This window comes from Stegostoma tigrinum, chromosome 16 (genome assembly GCF_030684315.1).
Source record: "Stegostoma tigrinum isolate sSteTig4 chromosome 16, sSteTig4.hap1, whole genome shotgun sequence".
In the NCBI taxonomy this organism is placed as follows: domain Eukaryota; kingdom Metazoa; phylum Chordata; class Chondrichthyes; order Orectolobiformes; family Stegostomatidae; genus Stegostoma; species Stegostoma tigrinum.
The window spans coordinates 30,286,667-30,312,994 of record NC_081369.1 but is presented as its reverse complement, the minus strand read 5'-3'; the positions used below and the strand labels follow the sequence as shown (position 1 = coordinate 30,312,994).

Here is a 26,328-nt window from a genome sequence, read left to right as displayed (position 1 = left end):
ACTATACAAGTGCTTTCTTACGGCTACCTCTACCAATTCAACTTTCCCAACCAACATGAAGATTCAAGTCACCTATGATTAATGTACTGCCTTATTTACACATCCTCATTATATCCCTATTTATCTTATGTCCAACAGTATAGCTGCTGTTAGGAGATCTATAGATTAGTCCCACTTTTGACATTTTCCTCTTGTTATTTCTTGCCTCCGCCCATATGATTCTACATTATCCAATCTGAGAATAATTTCTTGTTAACGTACTTACTTACTTTCTTACAGTACTTTCTTATCATAATTTGTTTTCTTCCCAACTTTTAAAAATGACAAATATCCTTGAACAGCCTCAAAAACTTTGCAACCACATATCTGAACGCCTATCACGTTATACTCACTTAATTTATTCGTATTTTCAGTTCATTCATCTTCCTTTGAATGCGGCATTCATTCCCACAAAGAGCATCTAATTCTAACCTTTCATACACCGACTTAATTTGCCAGTATATCCCATTTGTTTGTGTTTATATTCTGATCATTTTACTATTGACTTATCTTTTTGCTTTAGCTTTGCAAAACGTCCCGCATAGGAACCCTCCCCATCCCTCTCCCCCACACCAAACTATTTTGTGTGAAGTCGTTACGACTACAAGCCTCAGTTGTCAGGTTGTCCAGATGAAGGCTGTTCCAATGGTATAGCCCATCTCTCTACATTGACCTTTGAGCCATGCATTCATCTGGTCGCCTCATCACAGGAAAGATGTGGAAGTGTTGGAAAAGGTGCAGAGCAGATTTATCAGGAGATTTATCAAGATATTGCCTGGAATGGAGGGAAGGTCTTACGAAGAAAGGTTGAGAGCGCTAGAGCTTTTCTCTTTAGAATGACAAAGGATGACAAGTGACTTGACAGAGGATTGATTAGAGGTATAAAGTGGACAGCTGGAGACTTTTCCCTAGGGCCTTAGAATTAGGGTAAAAGTTTGGCACAACATCGTGGGCCGAAGGGCCTGTGCTGTGCTGTACTGTTCGATGTTCTAGGTACTCTCTCTGACCTCATTTACCCTACTGAAAACCACTTGTGATGTAATATCCTTATGCATTTTAACTTAATTCCTAGCTGCTCATACTCTCTCAGCAGAACTCTTTTATACTCATTTTGATGTCATTGATACCCATGTAGACAAGAGAAACTGTACACTTCTCTGCCCACTCAAAATTCCTCTCCAACCCTGATATGTTGTTCTTACCTCTGGCAAGGGCAGGTAAAACAACCTTCAAGACTGATGTTCTCAACTGCAGACAATAAGTCTATCTCCCGAATTCCACTGTTCCCTACTACGACAATGCTGATCTTTTGTTCCCTCCATTTGAATGGTTCCCTGTACCACGCTGCCGTGAATCGACCTGCCTATCGTCCCTGTTTTTGCTTTCATTCAAACTGGTTGCAAGAACATTGAACCTGTAGGAAAATCAAAATGGTAGAGTTTCTTCCATTGCTACCTTTTTGATCCCCATAGTTCCTTCCCTTTCACTCAGCCCCTCTACTCTTCCTCTGTGCCCTGTCCTTGACCACAAACAAAATCAAAAGTACCTAACCTAAGGGGTGTTACTGCGGCCTGGAACAAGATCACCAGTTAAGTCCGATACCATCACACCACCCCAACCCATCACAATGTCTGAAGCTCAAACTCCAGCTCCTCAACTGAGAGCTGCAATTCTTTTGGAGTTGCGGAGTATTACAGAAGATTTGGTTGCTCTGGATCACATAGGAATCCACCAGTACCCACATACTACAGCTGCAATACGTCAGCTGCCTCGCCATCTGGGGGTTGTTTGTATTTAACTACTTAGATTTCAAGTTTAGAATATCATTCATTGATTACCGCAACTTCATTATGGCATTTAATTTGCTATGCCATAAATTAAATACATGTATCTCTTCAGTACCAATTTAAACCAATACTCCAGTTTAGAACTTTAATCCATTACACAATCTGCACTCTTACTTAATGCCTATGGACTTGTGCCCTCAGGTCTCGCTGTCCCCAGTTTTCTCTTTTAAATTGGTCACATTTTTGTAAAACACAAGAACAGTACTTCCTCCCTCAGTTCACTGATTTTCTTCACTTTCTAAATTCCTGGATTTGGATTTGGATTTGGATTTGGATTTGGATTTGGATCAACCAGTTTCAAGCTACAACTTTGTGTGACTCTACTACAAACATTAACAGCATTCTTGAAAGGCAAAACGTTAAAAAGAATTTAAATACAAGAATAAAAACCTCATCATAAGCACCAGCAATTGCAAGTAAACTCAAAAACCTGCAAAATTGATAGCAGGTCTGTCAGAATCTATCAAAGAAAAGACGGGCAAATGTGAAGGATATAAATTTTGCTACAGAGCTGAAAAGAGGGTAAGTATAATACTTTTCACTGAACTGAATAAAATAGCCATTCAAAATTCAGTGCTATGAAGGAATTTACTCATCTCCCCATTTCCAGCTTTGCTAAAAGATTTGTTAATTGAATTTGAACACCTTTTTCTTCTAAAAGTTATACTTCAGGCAATACTGTAGGGCAAGGTGTGGAACAAAGCAACCATGAGATTATAAATCAGAGCATTTCATTCCCCTCCCAGAAGAAACATATGATAATGCTGTCTTTCAAGTACAGTAACTTGAATAAATGTATTTTCTTACTGGCATCTTTCTTATCCCCCTTGTTTTATTTATTCTATCCATTCTAATCCATCATACAGAAGCTTGCTAATTTTCCCCAGGTCTCTGTTTAAGCCACTTCCAGCTATCTCCTAATTAACCCATTTCTCTTATTTCTTTTAATATAAAAATAATTTAGGATGTCAAAGATGAAAAAGAAAACCCTTCTAGTGGAAATATCATATCCTTGAAGTGGTATTTGGTTGCGTGTAAGAGTACTTCTGTATAAACACAAGAGTCGCATCTCTCAAAATTTCATCGTAGCTTCTTGAACCTCCCACAGCAGCCCATGCCTCACAACCCGAGAAGCCTTGTGGAGATGCTCTACGTGGCCTTCCGTCTGGCAATGAAAAGCTTCTTGTATGGGCTGTTGCTGTACAGCATTTACTTCAACATTAACATTAAAGAGGCCCATTCAAAAGTCTGATAAGAGCAGGGAAGAAGCTGTTCTTGAATCTGTTTATACATGTACACAAACTTTTATATTCTTTGCCCAACAGAAGAAGGTGGAAGAGAGAATAACCAGGGTGGGAGTTGTTTTTGATTATGTTGGTTGCTTTCCTGATGCAGCGGGAAGTATAGATGAAGCCAACAAATGGGAGGCTGGTCTGTGTGAAGAACTGGGTTGTGTTCATAACTCTCTGTAGTTTCTTTTGATCTTGGGAACAGCAATTGTCATACCATGCGGTGATGCATCCAGATAGGACTCTTTCTATGGTGCATCTCTTAAAATTTAAGAATTTGTAAAAATTTGATTTAGGCCCACCACCTTTGATGGTCTTAATGGACTCTGCCTGTAAATTAATCATTGAAAAATATAGACGGCTTACTGGTGGTAGTTAATAGATGAAAAAAAAATGACAGGTATTGGGAAGATAAAACCATCCAGTTGTGTGTAACAGCATTTCTGGATATAATTAAGAATAAACATTTTTGATTTAGTGGCGGTGGTTAACAAGGGGAAATCGCTAGAGTGATGTGGGGTGGGAAAGGTTGTTCAGTTCTTTATGTTAGCACTTCCAGATTAAAACAAGTGTGGCTGACGGGGGCTTTTGTGGCACAGTGGCAGTGTCCCTACCGCTGAGTCAGGAGGCTCAGGTTCAAGTTCCATTTGCTAAAGAAATGTGTCAAAATATCCCTGAATAGGTTGATGTAAAAATTATAAAAATGTGTTTCGTGTTTAGGCCACTGCTGGAGGCAGAATAATGCCGTGTCAAATCAGTTGCAATAGCACATTTAAAATTGAAATGCTAAATGTTTAGATAATGTGCATAATTAAAAGCAAATGTTTGCTAACATTCAAAACAAACATTTCTGAAGGGCTCTTGAGGTGCAGTGGCAGCATCCCTATCTCTGCCGGGTTCAGGTCCCACCTGCTTGAGAGGTATGTCACAATATGGCTGAACTGGTTGATGACAAAACATCTGTTGACAATGTGTCTTAAAAAAAGAGGGTGCTGTAGACAAGGGAGATAGATTTAAGATGATGTTTTGCAGTTCAAAAAGGCAGCCAGGTATTGATCCTGAGCTTTCATAAGCTTTCACAATCCTGCTCTTATGCACTTCAGAAAATGAGATCCATGAATGGTTAAACCAGGTATTGAGTCTTTATCTCCTGCATTGAAAGGAATGAAGATGAAGAGGGTACTGGAGGAATGGCTTAGGTAAGTAGAATATTTTCATGGCGATGAGGATGTTAATGGGCTGATTATTAATCAACACCCTGGCACACTATATAAGTGAGTGATAATGGGAACTACAGATGCTGGGCAATCCAAGATAATAAAATGTGAGGCTGGATGAACACAGCAGGCCCAGCAGCATCTCAGGAGCACAAAAGCTGACGTTTCGGGCCTAGACCCTTCATCAGAGAGGGGGATGGGGTGAGGGTTCTGGAATAAATAGGGAGAGAGGGGGAGGCGGACCGAAGATGGAGTGAAAAGAAGATAGGTGGAGAGTAGAGTATAGGTGGGGAGGTAGGGAGGGGATAGGTCAGTCCAGGGAAGATGGATAGGTCAAGGAGGTGGGATGAGGTTAGTAGGTAGGAGATGGAGGTGCGGCTTGGGGTGGGAGGAAGGGATGGGTGAGAGGAAAAACAGGTTAGGGAGGCAGAGACAGGCCGGACTGGTTTTGGGATGCAGTGGGTGGAGGGGAAGAGCTGGGCTGGTTGTGTGATGCAGTGGGGGGAGGGGACAAACTGGGCTGGTTTTGGGATGCGGTGGGGGAAGGGGAGATTTTGAAGCTGGTGAAATCCACATTGATACCATTGGGCTGCAGGGTTCCCAAGCGGAATATGAGTTGCTGTTCCAAACGTGTCTTGATTGAGATTGGGGGAGAATTGGATATCAACACTTTTAGCTTATCTGCAAGAACAAACTAGTTCATAAAATTTCCCAGCAAAACCAGACAACTCAGAACATTACAACAGTGGAAAATGCTTTCAAGCCACAAGCATTACTGGGGTTTGAAGATAACTTGTTTATACTTTCCATAAATGCTGGTCAATTAGCATTGCTTCAATTTCTAAAACTAACAGCAGTTTTCTAACATTTTTGAACAGCATTACTAAAATAATCTTCTAATTGTTTATGAAGGATTACTTGATTTTAATATACAAAAAGTGTGTGACGGTCTACTCACCAATGACTTTCACAAAGTAAGCATCAGCATCAAAGTTATTTCGCAAAGCATGGATGGTGAACTCTGATTTTTCCTTATTTTTGTTTAATACAAGCAAGTCCAAGATACCCTGTCACAACAAACATTTAACACATGAGAAAGCGTATAATGTTATTATGTATAATTGCGAAAACTTTCATGATACGGTACCTTTTAATACATATGTTAAAAAAACTGCATTTGAAAATCCTGTTCAGCAAAGAAGCTGATGTGTCCATAGAGTCATAAACAATGTACAGGAAGAGGCTACTCAGCCTATCATGTCCATGCCAGCTTTCTGGAACAGTAATTTGACAAGTCCCACTTCCCCTACCCTTCTATGCTGAAATGCAAGTTTTTTTCCCCCAATTCAAATGATCACCCAAGTCTGTTCTGAAGACTCCAGTTGAATCTGCCTCCACTAAATTCATAGGCATAGCATCCCAAAGCCTAACCTTGTTAAAAAAGTATAAAACTTTTATAATGTATAAAAGTATTCCTCATGCCATCTATGCCTCTTTGTAAATTACCCTAATCAGAACCTCTGATTATTGAGCCTCCCATCAAGGGGAACCATTTGTATCTCTGTACTCTATCAAAACCCCTCATGACTTTTGAGAAGACACTTCCTCTCAATCATTATTTCTACACAAACAGCCCCAGCTTCTCCAGTCTATATAGTAGTCCATGAAGTTCCTCATCCTTGGAACTAATGAACTTCAAAGCTGAGCATGATAATTAAGTAGAAAATAAAAACCAAAAGAACTGTGAATGCTGTAAGTTGAAAAAAAAACAGAAATTGCTGGAAAAGCTCAGCAGGTCTGGCAGCATCTGTGAAGAGAAATCAGAGTCAGCTCAGTGGTTAGCACTGTTGCCTCACAGTGCCAGGGACCTGGGTTCGATGCCAGCCTTGGATGACTGTCTCTGTGGAGTTTGCACATTCTCCCCGTGTCTGCGCGGGTTTCCTCCGGGTGCTCTGCTTTCTTCCTAGAGTCTAAAGAGGTGCAGGCTAGGTGGATTGGCCATTCTAAATTGCCTGTAGAGTTCAGGGGTGAGTGGGTTATAGGGGGATGGATCTGGGTGGTAAGTTCCAAGGGCCAGTGTGGACTTGTTGGGCTGAAGGGCCTGTTTCCACGGCGTAGGTTAATGTTTTGCGTCTGATGACATGTCCTCAAAACCGAGGAAAGGTTACTGGACCCGAAATGTTAACTCTGATTTCTCTTCACAGGTGTTGCCAGACCAGCTGAGCTTTTCCAGCAACTTCTGTTTTTGTTTATAAATTAAATAGAAGCTTAGAATATACTTGGAAATTGGGCTCACAATGAACAGGTGAAATTCCATGCAAGGAAACATAAGGTGCTTTTCATGGAAACAAAGATTTTAATACTGAAATTAGCTGTACAGAATTTGAAAAAAAATTGAGAGGCAATCTTTCCATTTTATAAATCATTGGTTTGACCATACTTGGACTACTGTGCATAGTTCTGATTGTCAATGTATAAAAATATATTGCATTATTAAAAAAGATAAAGAAGACAGCATCCAAAATGAGCAAGGTGATGAAGGGATTGAATTATCCACATTTCTGTAAATTGGGGATGTTCTCACCGGAACAGAGGTTGAAAGATGACATGATTGTTGTTTTTAGGGCTCTAAAGTGATGAGGAAAATTCAGACCTGATAAGCTACTTCATTTTGTTCCCTTCAAACATTTTTCTGACAAGTTCAAAACAAATCTTCGAAATATTAATTTAGTTGATAAGTGGTCAATCTGTACAGCAGACTCCGTAGGGTGGTGGTGGAAACAAACAATGCTGTTTTACCCAAATTCAAACTAGGTAATTCCTTTAAGCAAACATTGTGGAATATTCTGTGTGATCTGAAACATGACACATGGCAACTGGCAAACAAAGTATGCTTGAATGAAAACAGGTGGCTTTAGTCTTTGGTTTCCAAACCTCTTACTCGCTGAGGTTTTCTCCACCTCATGTCTGAGTCTTTTGTAGAATAATTGATAGGGAAGGTTTAAGAAAAAGAGAAGGATAGGGGCCAAAGTCAGTGAGCCAATTAACGTGGCATGTGAATTGGCACGTGACAATTGGTATGATAGGCAAAATAGATAGACTTTCTTTTGTCTAATAAGTCCTAGGCCCCTGACATACTGTCACAATTTAAAACTTTGTTAATCAAAGCTGCATTAATCTAAATAATTTAAAACATAATTATGATTATATTTAAATATATTTCAAGAAACATGAGTAAATATTTCTTGCAACGTGATGAACAAAATGCAATTTTTATTTTGGCGTAGCAATCTACTATTCTACACCAACAGCTTGTATACAAACAACTATTCACATTATAAAATGCTGTGAAGTATTTTGAACCAATGTTATTAAAAAAATGGCAAAACCATGTAAGCAGGTATTAGGGCAGCCATCTGGAGGGACCAAAATGATATGTTATAAGCAGCATCTTAAAATGTTTAAAAAGTATGAGCATACTTTGAAACTTTTCATAGCAAGAAACTTATGAAGAAGAACAAAATAATCAGATAGTTATTACTTTGGGTCTGACTACTAAACAGAGTAATCAAAGTTTCATTAATGAAGCAATGCTGATTTTCAGACACATTTTGCTACGTTATGACACCACTCACAAACTGGAGGAGCAGCACCTCACATTCCACCTCAAGAGCCTACAGCCCAGTGGTCTAAACATGGAATTCACCAGTTTTAAAATCTCCCCACCCCGGCCTCATCCCATTCCTGCTTCTTTGACCTGACACAACCTATCCATCTCCTCTCCCACCTACCCACCGTACTGAACAATCCCCACCACTCCCCACCTGAACTCAGCTAATCTACCTTCCCCAGCCCTACCCTTTTTCTCTCTATTTATTTTCCAGCTCTTTTCCCACTCCCCATTTCTGAAGAAGGGTCCCGAACCTAAGCATGAACTTTCCTGCCCCTCTGCTACTGCCTGGCCTCCTGATGTCTTCCAGTTCCACACTGTGTTGTCAATGACAATAGTTAGATAGCTGAAACAGTCTAATATGAATAAAAGATTTGGCAAGTAGTCCAGTTAAAACGTTTGTTTCATTATTACATTATTATGGGTTGAAGTCCAAGAACTTCAACTACCAGCATTGATTGTAATAAACTGAGTTGGTTCATAGTCAATACATAAGGCAATCTGGTTAAGCACTGTTAAAATTAAACATTTCCTTATATCACCAATATAGGTTAAAAAGGTTATGTGGCCAAAACCTCTTGACAGAAACAAACTGCATGCACAAAGATGCGTCTTGTAATGGCTGATCTCAATTATACAGTGTGATCTAACCGCTATTGCTGTGGTTTTTCTATTCTTAGTTCAGTTCTAATATTAGGACTCTTTCGCTGCAGAAGCCCTCTTGTTTAGATCTGCTCAAATGATACTCACCACTTCTAATGATATTTTACTTTATTTTAAGGATTCTGTCATCCCTTTTTATTTAAAAATTGATACCATCTTCTTCTAAGTACTAAGAATTCATCAAGTTTCAGAGGAATGCTCTCACTCATGTAGACAAGCATTATTGTTGCTGTTACTAATCCTTTACAGATAATCAAGATTTGCAACATGACATTTTTAAACTGCTGTAATAAAAAACGAACAGCTTTACATCTGAAAGGGTGACTGTCATGTGTATTCCTGAAACGCTAGATATCTCTGGTGTTCCTTTTCTTAAAAAATATTATTATATTTAAAAACAAAGGTAGTTGAATAAATTAAGTTTTGAAAAACCTCTTCTCCTAACTGCCTCCTTTTCTTTTTCCATGTTAGCTATTTAACATAATAAATCTTTAATGAATAGGAAAGTGTGCAATCAGGTTAACCCACCGACATTATTCCAGCCAAGCCAATGGTGCGACAGTCAATACCAGGTAACACATCGAATAACATTGGCAGGGATTCAAAAAATTGTTAAATATTTTTCTACAAAAGATCAGAAGTCAGCCAACATGGCACACCCTGTAAAAATCAGGGTACAAACATGAATTGAGATTAAGGACAAAATTTTGATCCTCCACTGGCCGGTTTCCAGCTCGGGGTGGACTGTAAAATTTTCTGAATGGAATTCCTACTGCCAGCACATTCACCCCATTTGCAGTTTTAGGAGAGATGGATAGGGGCAAGGCCAATCCTCCTGTCCTTGTCTCAATCTGCAATCTGTGACTATTTCATTGCCATTTTCAATATGGCCTCAATTTTGAGGCTGGCAGGAGGATATTAGTGCAGGAGTTTGGACAAGGGGGATGAGGGATGCCTGACAAATCATGCGATTTGGACCTCGAGTAGGAAATGGAGCCCTGCTTCCTTCAACAGAGCCGTTTCTATTAGGAACGTCTCCACATGGTCTAATATTCTATGGATGCTCCTCTCTACCCTAGTCTCTCTATTAAAATTTCACTCCTCTCTCCCCACTTTGTTGGGCCTCATCCCATAATTGTCCTGTGAGAATATCTCTACTTACTTAGTGCTGGAATGTTAGGGCTGAGAATCTGAGGACTGCTTGCAGTCCTAGTCCTAGCTTCTGCTACTACTGGCATTCTAGGACTATAGGCTGCCAGCCACTCAGGCTTCATTATGAGTTACCCCACACTTTTGCATGCCTTTGATGCCACTCAGCGACCACTATTCTAATTTTAGGTATTTGGTCTTGACAGGCTTGTCTAAAAATACAGTGAGGAGGGTATAATTTAAAGCAGTTTTTGTATTCAACAATATTGGCAAAAAATTGAATTTCCTCGGTTTTCTCCTTCAACCTCCTCTTAAATTTTCATCTTGTAGAATAGTATTACATAACACCATGCAAACAACCTCAAAGTAGACAAAGGATGTTGATGCTAAAATGAGCAGTGGTCATAATTCAGAACCAAATGTCTGCCTTGTCTAGCAAGGGTCAGCAGACAAGAATTATCGTAAATTTTTCCTCTTCCAAGCCCTAGACTGTTAATTCACCACCCTAGGTGAGGTCTGTAAAGTCTGCACAGGTCAGGAATTGATTCTGAATCTGCAGGACTGCCTCGTCTGCAAGAATTATCATGCTAGGTATTCGTAACAACCATACATCAGTAAAGTTCCCAAGACCAGCAGTTATAAAAGATTGATTATGAATTTCAAATGGATAATGTGAAAACGATAATTAACAATACAATTCTGAACTCACATCTTCATAAATGTCAAAGAAGGTTGCCACAACGGCATTTTTAATTTCATTTAAATCGGACAGCTCCCAAAGAACCTTGAACATTCGACCCACCGGCCTGCAGCTTGCATCATTGCATGGAACATTTTCCAGTAAGAAAGCTTGCGTGTTGCTGCAAAAAGAGAATGTTTTAAACAGAATTGCATAAAGATTACAAAGTGTAAAATGATCATTAAGGGCAGAAACATTGGAGGTTATTTGACTTTTGGTCACTGTCTAAAAGTAGCAATATTGCGATAGCCAGCTGCCATATATTAGGAACAACTTTTAATTTTTTTGAAATTAAAGGGAAAAATAATCAGGCAAGATGTTTAATCAGAGGTCAATATACTGCTACCTGTTCTATTTTGTTACCAATAATTAAAGTGACCCTTAGTAAATCACAAATTGTATTTATGCATTTTATTAGTATCTCTACCATTTGAACAACAATGTCAGTTTCAAGCAGTCAGGTGTTAGCTCCTATTCTGCAGCTACTTACTGCAAAAGCGTGACATTTTCTCCATTTACACATAAAACATCCTGCACTCTATTAATAACATTGTGAAATTTGCTGAATATGAGATAGCTTTTTTTGTGTCATGGGTCAACGCTGACTAGGACCTAGTTTTAGAATTCTTAAACCATTTCACACATGACCTGAGCAAAAGTAAAAACCCTCTCTTCATTAATCTCAACTGGATTTAAATTCATGTCCCAGAAGTAAAAGGCTGCAGGATTAAAACATAATGCATTTGACTTATATAGAAACAACAATAAAAATTTGCAATTTTATGCAATTCACTGTGCACATGTATTATTTTTGCAGAAAAGTCTAAAATAATCAGTTTGTTCAAGGTGTCTAAGACAGTTAAACACAAACTGTTTAGGAATGATTGTGAAGTTTGATGGATGAGAAATGTACATCAAACAAGGCAAGGGGCAGCACGGTGGCTCAGTGGTTAGCATTGCAGCCTCACAGTGCCAGGCACCCGGGTTCAACTCCAGCCTCGGGTGACTATCTGTGTGGAGTTTGAACATTCTCCCTGTGTCTGTGTGGGTTTCCTACGGGTGCTCTGGTTTCCTCCCCCAGTCCAAAGATGTGCAGGCTAGGTGGATTGGCCATGCCAAACTGCCCGTAGTGTTCAGGGGTGAGTGGGTTATAGGGGGACGGGTCTTGGTGGGGTGCTGCAAGGGGCAGTGTGGGCTTGATGGGCCGAAGGACCAGTTTCCACACTGTAGGGAATTAAAAATAAAAGACATTTTCTATCGAGGGTGCTATTAATGCTGATGAAACTGTTTCGAAAATCCATATGATTTAGCAAGAGGTGAAAGCATCACTTGCAAATATTCCTGGATAGTGTGAAAGCAACTTTGCCAGTCTATCATATTTTCAGTCTCAACTTTTCTTTTACACCCTGAGTAAAGCAGTAACATCTTCTAAGAAAGAAGACAGCATTCCAGGAAGCGAGACTGAAAGCTTCCGTGTTATTTTAAAACCTTTCTTGCAACCTACTACACTTTTTCAGACAGATAACAACCCATCTGTTCTTAATCACAGAAGCTTTTAAAATGCAAATAAATTCCCAGCAAAGGATTACAGATTACTTACTACTCCTTTTCTGCTAACCCATTTATCTAAGTAGGCATGTCACAAAAATCTGAAATTTCCTGAAATCTAAGTTGGCACTTAGAGCCCTTCTGACCTTTCATTTATTTCTTATCAGGAGCTATCATTCTGCATCAGATGAAACTGAACAAAATAAAAATCATCACAGATGAGCAGATCGTGAGGAGGTGGTCCAAAATCTTTTAATTGCTTCTAAAACACATTTTGGAGTAACTAACTATAATCACACACCATCTGGCTTTTTCAATTCTGTCATGACAACTCAGAGGTACAGGATGATGTCACATAGTATGCCTAATAATTAAAAGGCTTGGCCTATAATTACAAACACTGTTATTAACCCTCCATAGACTCTTGATGCCCACACAGTAAGTTTAGAACTTGTAGTACATGCAACATTCCAGTCTGCAAAATTTGAATATGATTTTTTTAAGAGAATATAAAGTGGACTCCAAATTGTAGGTTAAACAAAATAAGTGGAATTTAGTACCAGACCTCCATGAAAGCAACATTCTCATTGAGACCACAACAAGTTCTGAATTAAAAATGCAAATGAAGGCTCATTTCAGATTTTAACAACTCCATTTGTGGCATACAATGGCAAAACTAAAATGTAAAAATTACAATCATAGTGAGGCATTTCCCTCCAAATTTTGACAGAAATATGGAGTTGGAATAATACTTAGTGTAATGGCCTAGTGGTATTATTGTTGGACTGTTAATCCAGACACCCAGATAATGTTCTGGGGGCATGGTTCGAATCCCACCTCGGCAGATGGTCGAATCTGAATCCAATAAATATCTGGAATTAAGAGTCTAATGATGATCATGAATCCATTGTTGACTGTCTGAGAAAAACCCATCTGGTTCACTAATGTCCTTTAGGAAAGGAAATTGCATCCTTGCCTAGTCTGGCCTACACGTGTCTCCAGACCCACAGCAACGTGGTTGACTCTTAACTGCCCTCTGGGCAATAAAATGCTGCCTAGCCAGCAATGCCCTCATTCCGTGAATGAATTAAAAAAACAACTAAATTTGTTCCAATCTTATATTATAGTTTTCAAAGTTACTTTGCACATCCAAATTGTTAAGGCTTAACTGGTTTGATTTAATTTATTGTCTCATGTATCAAGATTAGTGAAAAGAATTGTTTTGTACGCTAACCAGACAAATCATATAGTACACAAGTACATCAGTGTAATAGAACAGAATAAAGAACAATACAGCACAGGCACAGGCCCTCCAAGCCTGTGCTGACACATTTTGCCCTTCCATACTAAAACTGTTCTCACTTACAGGGCCCGTATCTCTCTATTTCCTTCCCATTCATGCATTCCTCCAGCTGTTTCTTGAATGCTGCTATTGTACCTGCTTCCACCACCTCCTCTGGCAGTGCGTTCCAGGCACTCTCAACATTTTGCGGGAAAAGCTTGCCACGTCCATCTCTATTAAAAACTTTCCCCCACCTCCTAGCACTTTGAACCTCTGTATCCTAGTAAATGACCCCTCCACCCTGGGAAAAAAACCTCATACTTTCCACACTATCCATGCCATTCACAATTTTAGTCGTCCCTCAACCTCTTGCGTTCCAGGGAAAACAAACCCAGTCTATCTAACCTTTCCTTCATAGCTAAAATCCCCTATACCAGGCAACATCCTGGTAAACTTTTTCTGTACCCGCACCCTCCCCACCTCCAAAGCATCCACATCCTTATGGTAGTGTGGTGACTAGAAGTGAATGCAACATTCCAAGTGTAGCCTAACTAAAGCTCTATAAACTGGCAACTAACTTGCCTATCCTTACAGTCAATGCCCCTTCCAATGATGGCAAGCATGCCATTGGCCTTTTTCACTGATTTTATCGACCTGCGCTGCCACCTTCAGTGATCTCTGGACTTTCACACCCAAATCTCTTTGTAGATCAATACTTCTACTGATTCTGCCATTCCCTCTATAATTTCCACATGTACCTGAGCTTCCAAAACGCATCACCTCGCATATTTCTGGATTAAACTCCACGTGCCATTTTTCTGCCCATGCCTCCAACTGATCTATATTCTGTTCTATCTTCTGATAATCTTCCTCACTATTCACAACTCCACCAATCTTTGTACTGTCCGCAGACTTACTAACTAGCCTAATCATGTTTTCCAACATATCATTCATGTTGAACTTGAACAGCAGAGGTCCCAGAACTGATCCCTGTGGAACAACACTGGTCACAACCCTCCACTCCATAAAGCAAATTTCCACTGCTACTCTGTCTATGATTAAGCCAGTTCTGTATCTATCTTGCCAGCTCACCCCTGATACCATGTGACTTCAGCTTTTGTATCAGTCTGCCATGAGGGACCTTGTCAAAGGCTTGATTGAAGTCCATGTAGTCGACATCAACCGGTTTTTCTTCAATCATCTTTGTCACATCCTCAAACAACTTAGTGAGGCACGACCTCCCCAACGAGACCATGCTGTCTATCATTAATAAGTCCATTTGCTTCTAAATGTAGAATTTAACGTTACAGCTACCGAGAAGGCACAGAAAAAGATCAACTCCAATATATAAGAGGTTCTTTCAAAATTTTAATGACAGCAGGGAAGAAGCTGCTCTTAAATGCTGGCATGTGTTTTCAAACTTCATATCTTCTGTCTGATGGAAGTCAGTCAGAGAGGGATCTTTGTTTGCATTAGTGTGCTTTCCTGAGGCAGTGCCAATTGTTGATGGAATCAATGGAAGGAAAGCTGGTTTCATGACAGACTGGACTTTGTTCACAACTCTAATTTCTTGCAGTCTTGGGCACAGCAGTTGCATACCAAGCTGTGATAGATCTGGATAGGATGCATTCTATGGTACATCTATAAAAAACAGTTAAGAGTCTTTGTGGACATGCTGAATTTTGTTAGCCTTCTGAGCAAGTATAGGTGTAGGTGTGCTTTCTTGGCCGTAGCGATGTAGATGGACAGGACAGATCGTTGGTGATATTTACTCCTAGGAACCTGAAGCTCTCGACCATCTCACCCTCAGTGCCATTGATACAGACAGGAACATGTCCGCAACTTCGCTTTCTGAAGTCAATGACCAGTTCCTCCATTTTGCTGACGTTGAGAGACAGACTGTTGTCTTTAAACCATGCCAGTAAGCCTATCTATTTCCTGTACTCTGTCTCGTTGTTTGAGATCCGATCTACCATGGTGGTATCATCAGCAAATTTATAAACGGAGTTAGAGCTGAATTTGGCCACACAGTGGTGAGGACATAAGGAGTACAGTGAGGGGCCGAGTACACTGTCTTGGGGCACCATTGTTGAAGATTATCATGGAGGAGGTGTTGTCACCTATCACTGCAGAATGTGGTCTGTGGGTCAGTAAGTCGAGGATACAGTTGCAGAGGGGTGAGCAAAGTCCTACATCTCAGAGTTTGGAGATGAATTTTGTTGGAATTATGAGTTGAAGACAGAGCTAAAGTCAATAAATCAGAGTCTGACATAGTTGTCCTTGTACATGTTCCAGGGATGACTGTAGGACTAGGGACATGTCATCTGCCATGGACCAGCTGTGACTGTAGGTAAATTGTAGTGGATCAAGGAAATTCGGGAGGCTGGAGTTGATGTGTGCCATTATTAATCTCTTGAAATGCTTCACAGTGATGATAGAGCCACTGGGCGTTAGTCATTAAGACACATTGCCTGATTTTCTTTTGGCACCAGAATGATAATGGTCTTCTTGAAACAGGTGGGAACCTCACAATGGAGTAATGAGAGGTTAAACATGTTTGCAATTGCTCCTGCCAGCTGGTCTGCGCAGGATCTGAGTACACGGCCGGCGACTCCATCTGGGCTAGTCTCTTTCAGTGAGTTCACCTTCACCAAGACTGATCTGATGTCTGGGACGGTGACTATGAGTACTGTGCATCGGAGGCTATTGGGGCAGCTGACATCATTTCACTGATCTGCGCTGTATTGTTCTATGTTCCGTTCAAAACAAGCATGGAATGCATTGCGCTGACTGGGGAGAGATACATTGTTATTCACAATTCTATCTGACTTTGCTTTGTAGCCCATTATATTGTGTAAGCCTTGCCACAGTCAAAGTATGCTCATGTGATTAGTCTGGGGCTCTAGTTTAATCTGGTATTGTCTCTTGGCAACTCTGACGGCTTTGCGAAGATCAATGTGTGTCTTGTCTAGTTCTCTTCAACTTGAGCAAAGATTCTATGGACAACATACCAGTGTGTTATGAAAGGTCCTATTTGTCATCTACTTGTAGCCCAAACAAACAACATAGAAAAGACAAGACAGGCAGCTCCATTTCAAATCAGTGACCGTATTCCTGAAATCTTTAAAGGCTTTTCTACATTTTCAGGTGGTTTGCATACAATTTGTTGTGCCAAAAGTGTCCCATTAGATGCAACATTCGAAAAATAAATTTGAGCGCTTTGGGATGGAGCACATATCAAGTCTTTTGGTGTCATTGCTGTAGAAGTAACAGTCTGGCTTTGAAAGATTATCACTGTTATACTTTTGCATTTAGGTGCTCATTTATTCATCATACAAGTTGCCCCAAACCCATGGACCATTCTTGTTCATGTATTCTGTATCCCTTTTTGTTTAACCATCCAGCTAACTCATCCCTAAATTTAATCACCAACATTGCTAGTGTATAAATCACAGCTTCACAACCCTATGCACAGATTTCTCTTGCTTTTTGTCTGAAATCTCTTCTATAAATTATATCCATCATTCTAGACCTTTTAATGGCTGGGAACTATATGTAACACTAAGCCTCTAACTCTTGTCACTTTAATTCTTTTCACATATTTAAATGTCAGAAAGTACATTTTGATATCTGCCACATTTTTGCGTGTTTTAACTTCTTATCAATTTCCCTTTGAAAATGCTAATCCTGTTTGACCAATATTCTCAGACCTTAGAAAACTTGGGATCTAAACAGATTCATGATTGATCCAGTAAGAACCTTTCCAGGGCTGCTTATATGTAGGAATTAACAGGTGCTTCCCCTCCACCTAATCCATCATGTAAAAGTCTGCTAGTTGTCAGTGCCCAAAGCTCATTCCCCATCTGACCCCACACTTGATAATCTGATGCTACCCATGATCTCCAAGTACCCCTGCAAGCTTTCCCCCGCCTTCCCTGATTATTCCTGGTGTGCAGAGCTCTCTCCATGCTTTTCAAACCTCACTGACACTTGAGTTTTAAATTGTTGGTAATTTCAAGAATGGCAACTTAAATTATAGGTACTATGAATGCTTGAGGTTTCCAAAAATTACTCCAGAAACAGCTGTTGATTTATATACCAGGTATAAAATGTGAACCAAGTATAAATTGTGGGTGGCCACAATTTTGAAATTGCAAAGTAATAATACAGGCAATTCAAGCTAAATTAATGTGGCATGGTTTATTGAATAAACTAACTGTGCAACAATCTTTTAATATTATGTACATACATAAATAATAACAATTGATTTTTACTATATGTCTCTCTCACACACACACACACACACGTAATGATTATTTCAAAAACAAGTAAACAGAACAAAAAACTGTCAACTTATAATTAAGCGACTGGAGTTAACAATAATATGTCAGATCAATCCCTTAATTCAATGTTGACCAGACAATCAATACCACTGTGTCTCTGGATGGGTCCGAAATGCTAACTATTGTTTTATATTCTGCTACAGAAATGATCAACTCTGACAGAAGCACTTAGATAACAGAACTGCAACTTCTTAGATGAAGACGCCATTGGTTTACCACTGAGCCCCTGGAATGGACCACAGACATCTCACAATCTGTAATGAGAGCCTTTGTCTCTAGATTTTCTTCTACCTCGACTCCACCCAGAAATCACATGACTCCCACATGATTTAATCCAAATAGCTTTTTTAAAGCATAATTTTGAAACAGCAGACAGTTCAGGGGTCAATGATGCTCTGCAGAATATCTACTGAAACAACACTTCTGGACTACAAAGGAAAAGCTTCTGGTCTGCAAAGAAGCAGCCAACAATCTGTATTTTCTTTCATCAAAATAGTGGAAGTAGAAGTTGCATTTTGGCAAAGCATTCTCAGAAGATAGTTGATTAGATTTTTTAAAGAGAAGAATATGCTTACAATCCATCAACTGTTGCCTGGCCAATCAACCGCCCAATAAAGGAATTCCAGATAACTAACACCAACTCTGCACTCCATCTTTAAAACCTTGAACGTTGTTAACTTGGCATCTAACTTTTCTTGCACTTAAGTTGTTATTAGTTGAATAATCTCTTGATCTATCTCTTCACGTATCTGTGTTGCCAACATTTATCCTCCCTAATGGATGAGATACTAATTAGTATTTTGCGTCAGTATTTACTGTACAGGAGAACATGGAAGCTACAGAACGTGGGGAAATAAGCTGTGATATTCTGAAAAGGGTCCATTTTACAGAAAACAAGGTAATGGGGGTCTTAAACCGCATTAAGGTAGATAAATCCCTGGAGCTTTTCCAGCAACTTTGTTTTTGTTCCTGATTTACAGCAGTTCTTTTGGTTTTTACCTAGTATTCCATCATACTTCTGACAATGTGCCTTGTATATGGTGGACAGGCTTTGAGGACTCAAGAGGTGAGCTACTCATTGCAGTATTCCGAGTTGCTGACCTGCTCTTGCAGCCACTGTGTTTATGTGGTCAGTCCAGTTGAGCTTCTGGTTAATGATATCCCTCACTATCAATATCCTGGGGGTTTCAGTGATGGCAACACCATTGAATGTCAAGGGGTGGTGGTTAGACCCTGGTATTTGTGTGGCATACATGTCACTTGCCACTTGTCAGCCCAAGCCTGGATATTGTCCAGATCTTCTTGTATTTGAACACTGACCGGTTCAGTATTTGAAGAGTTGCGAATGGTGCTGAACATTGTACAATCATCAGCAAACATCCCCATTTCTGATCATATGAAGAAGGGAAGGTCAGTGATGAAGCAGCTGAAGATGGTTGGGCTTAGGACACTACCCTGAGGAACTCCTGCAGAGATAACTTGGAGCAGAGATGATTCAGCTCCAACAGCCACAACCATCTTGCTATGTGTCGGGTATGACTCCAACCACACGGATTTTGTCCCCCGATATCCATTGATTCCAGTTTTGCTGGGGCTCCTAGATGCCATGGGCTGTCACTCTCATCTCAGCTCTAGAATTCAGCTCTTTTGTCCATGTTTGAACCAAAGCTGTAATGAGGCTAGGAGCTGTGTGGCTATGGTGGAACCCAAACTGGGCATCTGAACAGTTTATTGCAGAGCAGATGCTGCTTGAGAGTGCTTTTGATGACACCTTCTATCACTTTTCCGACAATTGAGAACAGACTGATGGAGCAGTAATTGGTCAGGTTGGATTTGTCCTGCTTTTAGCGTACAGGACATACTTGGGCAATTTTCCACATTGCTGGGTAGATAACAGTATTGTAACTGTACTGGACCAGCTTGGCTAAGGGAGCAGCAAGAATATTATCAGAATGTTGTCAGGGCCTGCAGTCTTTGTAGTATGCAGTGTCTTCAACCATTTCTTGATATCATGTGGAGTGAACGGAATTGGATGAAGAGTGGTATCTGTAATGCTGGGGACCACTGGAGGAGGCAGAGCTAGATCATCGACTCGGCACTTCTGGCTGAAGATTGCTGTGAATGCTTCAGCCTTATCTTTTGCACTGATGCTCTGGGCTCTTCCATTTTTGACGATGGGGATATTTGCGGAGCTTCCTCCTCCACCCCCAGTGAGTTGTTTAACTGTCCACGACCATCACAACTGGAATTGGCAGGACTGCAGAGCTTATACCTGATCCATTGGTTGTGGGAGCACTTAGTTCTGTCTATCACTTGCCCTTTTGCTGTTTGGCTTGCCAAGTAATCCTGCTTGGTGGCTTTGCCAGGTCAACACCTCGTCTTCATGTATGCTTGGTGCTTCTCCTGGCATGCTGTCCTGCACTCTCCAGGGTTGATCTGCTGGATTGATGGTAATGGTCGAGTGGGGGATATGCCAGACCTTGAGGTTACACGTTGTTCTGGAGTACAATTTTGCTGCCGTTAATGGCCCACGTCGTCTCATGGACGTCCAGTTGAGTTGCTAGATCTATGCAAAGTCTGTGCCATTTAGCACAGTTATAGTGCCACACAACATAATGGGAGTTATTCTCAACGTGAAGGCAGGACATCTCCACAAGGACTATGCAATGCTAACTTTTACTGATACTGTCATGGACAGATGCAACTTTAGCTGGCAGACTGGTAAGATAATTGGCAGCAAAATGTTAAGTGACATCAGGAAGCATTTTTTATGTAACGATTTTAATGGAATGAACTGGTTGAAAAGATTTTGGTGCCAAGTTCAAAAACAACTTAATAAAGGATATTAGATGAATAGTTGAAAGGGAAAAAAACCTAGAGGGTCATGGCGAAATAGCATAACCTTTTCAAAGAGCAATGGGCCAATAGGCCAGCCACTTTTATGCTGATACAAACAGAGCAAATAGGAGCAGAAGTTCAAGGTACTGCTCATCTAGCCTGCTCTGCCATGCAATATGATCAGAGTTGGTATTTGGTTACAACTCTTATTACTCATCCATTCCCATTTCCCTTTAATTCTGGGAGATGATGATATTTGGTCCATCTCAGATTTAAATATATTCGAACATACACAATCCTCTGTGACATAAAAATCCAGAGTCACAAGCCTTTGAGTAAAGGCATTTTCCCTCACTTCAAAATAAATTGGCCCTTCATCCTGAAATTGTTCCCCTAGATTCCCCATCCAAAGGACGTAACCTTGCATTATCTGCACTGTTACTGTCCTTCAGAATCATAGAATCCCCACAGTGTGGAAACACACCATTCAGCCCAACAGGTCCACACCAACCCTCTGAACAGCACCCCACCCAGATCCATCCCTTTGTTCTTTCCCTGTAACCTTGCACTTCCCATGGCTAACACACATATCTACACATCTCTGAAAACTAAGGGCAATTTAGCATGGCCAATCCACCTAGCCTACAGGTTTTGGAGAGCGAGGGGAAATCAGAGCACCCGGAAGAAACCCACGCAAACATGGGGAGAATGTGAAAACTTCATATAGACAATTACCCGAGGAATTGAACCCCAGTCACTGGCGCTGTGAGGCAGCAGAGCTAACCAGTGAGCCACATGATACGTTTCAACAATATTGCTTCTTATTCTTCTGATTTCCCAAGCTTAGGCCCAATTTCCACAGCCTCTCAGAGAACAACCCATTCATTTTAAGAATCAATTTAACGAAGCTTTGCTGAATCATCTCAGATGCAACTATGTCCTCCCTTAGACATGGAGGCTAAAAATGCATCTGGTTCTCTAGGTAAGGTCTTAACTTAGTCCTGTTTAATTGTACAAATTGCTGCATTGATGTGTCAACTTTCTGTTCTGATGCAAATAGATCTAAGGCCCTGTAAACATCAGCCTCAAAGCATCAGCATCAAATGAAATAACCTCGTAATCCTGCAATTCATACATCAATACATCTACAAACTTCTAATTCATCAACTTAATCAGTCTACATTTCTTTGTGTCCTCCTCCCAGTTGCATCTCCAGCAAGCTTTCTATCAACAAACCTAGTTAAGAAGACTGAATCACTATTAGATAAGAAACTAAATCTCTAGCACTAGTCCTGGAGCGGTCCAATATTCTCAGCCAGTCAACTTGAAAATTCCCCATTTTTCCCCATTATTAGCTGAATATTCATAAACCACTGGTCTATCAATTAGCCCAAAATCAAAGAGTTCTTCTGTTTTGTGTGGCACTTTTGTGATTACCTTTCAAGTATAATGTATCTGCTGGTTATCTTTAATTATCTTATTAATTATTTCCTCAAAAAACTCTAATACATATGTCAAATACGATGTTCCTTTTGTAAACCCATGCTGACTGTGTCTTATCTTACAATGATTTTCTTTGTTGAGATATCCATAATAGTACATTGCACACTTTCCCCAATGATTGGTGTCAAGAGATGATTGTGAGCTGTGTTCTTGAACCTTTAAGAGATCACTGGCTTTTTTCATTTTTGAGACTGACTGCTGTAACTGGAATACCAGGAAAGTTTTGCACCTTTAAAGTGTTGCATGCTATTGGACTTTACAAGAATATTATGTTGCTTCTAGGAAGCAGGAAAGCAGAGAATTTGAAAGCAAACGTCACCGAGAATTTTTGGAGTGAAGGGAATTCTACCCGCCAATAGCCCTGATTGGCTCAAACGTAGCTTGTTAAAAAGTTGAAGGGCCACGATCAGCAGAGTGGAACAGGTATCCAGAACCTGCAGAGAGAAATCATTCACTTCTCCCTTTCTCTCTCTCCCCTTCTGTTTCAGCAAAAATGAAAATTCAAGAAAGCTTAAAGAAAAATACAAGAAAAGACCAAAGTTCAGCAGATCAAACATTGAATCAAAGAATCGGAATGACCTTACAGAGAATATAATGTCATCATAGCATTAATCCATCAAATGAACTGTGTGGAATACAACTTCTTACCTTGGGTCTGGGCTTTTGATCTTTGGAACTTTGTTTACTCTATTTGAAATAACTGAATAGAAGCTTGTATCCCATCACCGAATCCCCCTTTATTTACTTGTGCACAGTATTCTGGCTGTGGCCAACCAGTTTGGAGTCAGTCCCTTGAGCTGAGAAGATTCTAAATCTCCTGTTTATATTGGTCAGCCAGGGATTCCTGATTGGAACCAGGTGGATCTTGTTAACCTGGGCCAATCACTACACTGTGTATATTTTTCTTCCACCTGTAGATTAAAATCATACAGTCATACAGGATGGAAACAGATACTTCGGTCCAACTAGTCCATGCCAAACATAATCCCAAACTAAACTAGTCCCACCTGCCTGCTCCTGACCCATATCTTTTGAAATCTTTGCTATTCATTTACTTGTCTAAATGTCTTTTAAATATTGGAATTGTACCCACATCCACCGCTTCTTGCCTGCTGTAATTGTGATTAAGTGTGTGCACGTCAGGAATTCTGAAGGGGAATTGTTCAAGTTGCAAAAATTAGACATCTTTTCTGTTCAATTCTCTTGTTAAAGATAAGTGTGCTACAATATCTTCATTTTTTACTGTTGCCGAAGGAATCTGGTATGAATTGCTTTGACTGCTACTCTGGACAAATCAGGCAAACTGGTCATTTTAGTGCCTTCATTGGAATTTTATACATGAATATATTTTGTGACGCACCATTTTCAGTCAAGGTGTGACAAACTGCTGTGGCCCACCTGATGCATGTACAGTCATTGTGCTGTTAGGAAGGCAGTTTGAAGATTTTTGACCCAATGACATTGAAGAACCAGAGATGTGGTTCTTGTCAGGATGTTGCACGGCTTGAAGTTGGGCTTGCAAGTGATGGTGTTCCCATGCATTTGCTGCCCTTATTTGAAATAATTTAATCTTGAAGCAATATTTTCCTTGCAGGTAATCAATTAATTTGTTTGTAAGCAATATTGATTAAGACTGCTAAAGTGGACACAGATGTTACATATCAAAAGGCTGGAGTAACTCATTCTACGACCAGGAGTTCTGATGCTCAACAACTGGTTTCTAATTGATTGAAGTTAACTTCAACATTCAATCAATGTCTTTTGTGAAGGCCTATTCCATGCTGAAGACTGTTTACCAGCCAAAATGCAAGAGTCTACTAAAAAAAATTCCTTAATATCTGTCAATCATTTGGTCAACAGATTTTACAAAATAATTCCCAGTATTGATCATGTGACTTTACACCACAAAACAGTTCAAGTAGCTTTCAATAAATGAATATAAGTTGCAGGGTTCGTTTTAATTTAATCAGAGCTACAACAAAGAGTTGATTGGTCTATGTTTTGTTGAAATGAAAACACAAACCAAGCATTTTTATTTTAACATGGAGCAAATGTATCACAGAACAAAACCTAAACCTGTTTTTTTTTAAGATTAGATTCCCTACAGTGTGGAAACAGGCTCTTCAGCCCAACAGGTCTACACCGCCCCTTGCAGCATCCCACCCAGACACATCCCCCTATAACCCGCACATCCCTGAATACTACAGGAAATTTGGCATGGCCAATCCACCTAGCCTGGAGGAACCCAGAGCACCCGGAGGAAATCCACACAGACACGGGGAGAACGTGCACTGACCGTCACCTGAGGCTGGAATTGAACCTGGGTTCCTGGTGCTGTGAGGCTGCAGTGCTAACCACTGAGCCACCGTGCTGCCCTTTTCCTCATCTAAACAAACGTGGAAATGAAATTATCATATAAGCTGGTATGCAGAGGAATTCACACATAAAATAAGATTTAATAAAAAATATTCTGAAACAACTCTGCTTCTTCCCTAATAGAAACTGAAAGAAATGCAGATGCTGTAAATCAGAGACAAAAATAGAAATTACTGGAAAAGCTCAGCAGGTCCAGCTGGATCTGTGGAGAGAAATCAGAGTCAACATTTCGGATCGAGTGACATGTCCTCAAACCGAGCTCTCCCAGTAATTTCTATTTTTGTCTTTGCTTCTTCCTCCATGTCTCATTCCACAAATCATTTTCAAAACTGATTGAGCAAGGGTGGTTTTTTATGTGATTTGTAAGTGGTTCCTAAACTAATTTAGAGATATGTTTAAATACTGCCTAAATAAAAAGAAAGTCAAGTTGCAGCCAAGTTCAACAGTGCCAGCACTCTGAGTGTAAGGTGATAGACGTTTTATCAAAAAATCTAAAAGCGGATGAAATGGAAGACCCTGTACCTTTCAAAATAAAAAACAACACTTTGAGGTTCTAAATTTAAGCATTTTCAGCTGTTCCAATCTTAACCTAGCGTCATGTTTCATCATTGGCGATCATTACTGACAACTTATGGGACTCAAAGCTACCGTATCATGGAACTGTAACAAATGACTAATACATGAGTCAGCAATTTCTGTTTTGATTGTGCATATTGCTATATTCTCAGTTTATTGATAGCAACTCGACAGAATAATTTTTAGCGTGTTGAAATTATCATTTGTAATTGCTAAATCTAAATAGCCAGTCATGTTTGTTTGCTCTTTAAATGCAGAATAGAATTAGGCAAATGGTGTGAAAATAAGAATGTTTTTTCGCGGCACTGACATCAAAAAACCAATGTCTCAGTCAGGAAAACAGTGAATAATTTCCACTGACCCAATAATGCTTGGCTACATGACTCTCCTTCAACTTCTCTCCACTGAACACAGAATTAGGAGGTCCATGAGCCTCTTTCTGCTGCCTTCAAACAGTAGAGGGCCTTGTGCAGACTAAATTAATCAAATGCATATTGCATATCAGATCCGTGCGTGCAGCCATTGTTCAGAGGTCCACATAATGGCAAGAAAAATAATGTGAACATTGGACGGAATGTAGTTTTCTGTACGTCCTAGCTTTAATCAAGAGTCAATGTGCTCTATTGTTAGTAATAGCATAAATCATCAACCGTTTGTCATTGAGGCTTAGTACCTATTGCGACTTCTAGCAGAGTAAACAGGTACAAGAATTAAGTTATAATTTTAATGTTGCAAGGCCATGATTTAAAGGGAGACTGATGGGAATTCACAGATTAAAGTTCATACAGGTAAAACCACTGATACAAGATGAAAACTAATTTTATTACCCGTCATTTTTAATCAGAATAATATTCCACCTAATTATCAACCAGATTGCTATTAACAGCACATTTCTTAAACATATTTGCAGTTCTTTGAAATAGATATAGAATGAATGAAGCATGGCGTTCAAACATGTTCATCCTGAGCTGTGTGCTTTTTTATCTGGTAGGATTTAAATCAGTTATAAAAAAGGGAGAAAGAACTAATTTCATCAGTGGTCTTCAATATTCAACAGACAAGCACATTAAACAATATGTTGTTGGAAAGTTGTAGGAAGTCTTCAATGCAATTGAGTTCTTAAATTTGTACTTGAAGAAAATAATCAATCTTGACCTCTTCAAGCGTGTTCTGAGACTGCTGCAATTATGCCTTCTTCTGAAGTTAACAATTGAGAGAAGATGGCATGATCCTGCTCGAGAGTTCATGT

The 26,328-nt window shown here is 39.9% G+C and overlaps 1 protein-coding gene across 2 annotated transcripts in view; it reads right to left on the bottom strand.

Annotated features, from left to right (window-relative positions):
* itfg1 (integrin alpha FG-GAP repeat containing 1) overlaps positions 1-26,328 on the bottom strand; it is a 257,780-nt gene that overhangs the window by 69,904 nt on the left and 161,548 nt on the right. For both annotated transcript variants that reach the window (XM_059651685.1, XM_059651684.1), the window contains exons 10-11: positions 10,584-10,734; positions 5,351-5,459 (exon numbers count right to left, since the gene is read on the bottom strand). In XM_059651685.1, coding sequence (XP_059507668.1) covers positions 5,351-5,459; positions 10,584-10,734 — 260 coding nt within the window. The remainder of the gene's footprint in view (positions 1-5,350; positions 5,460-10,583; positions 10,735-26,328) is intronic.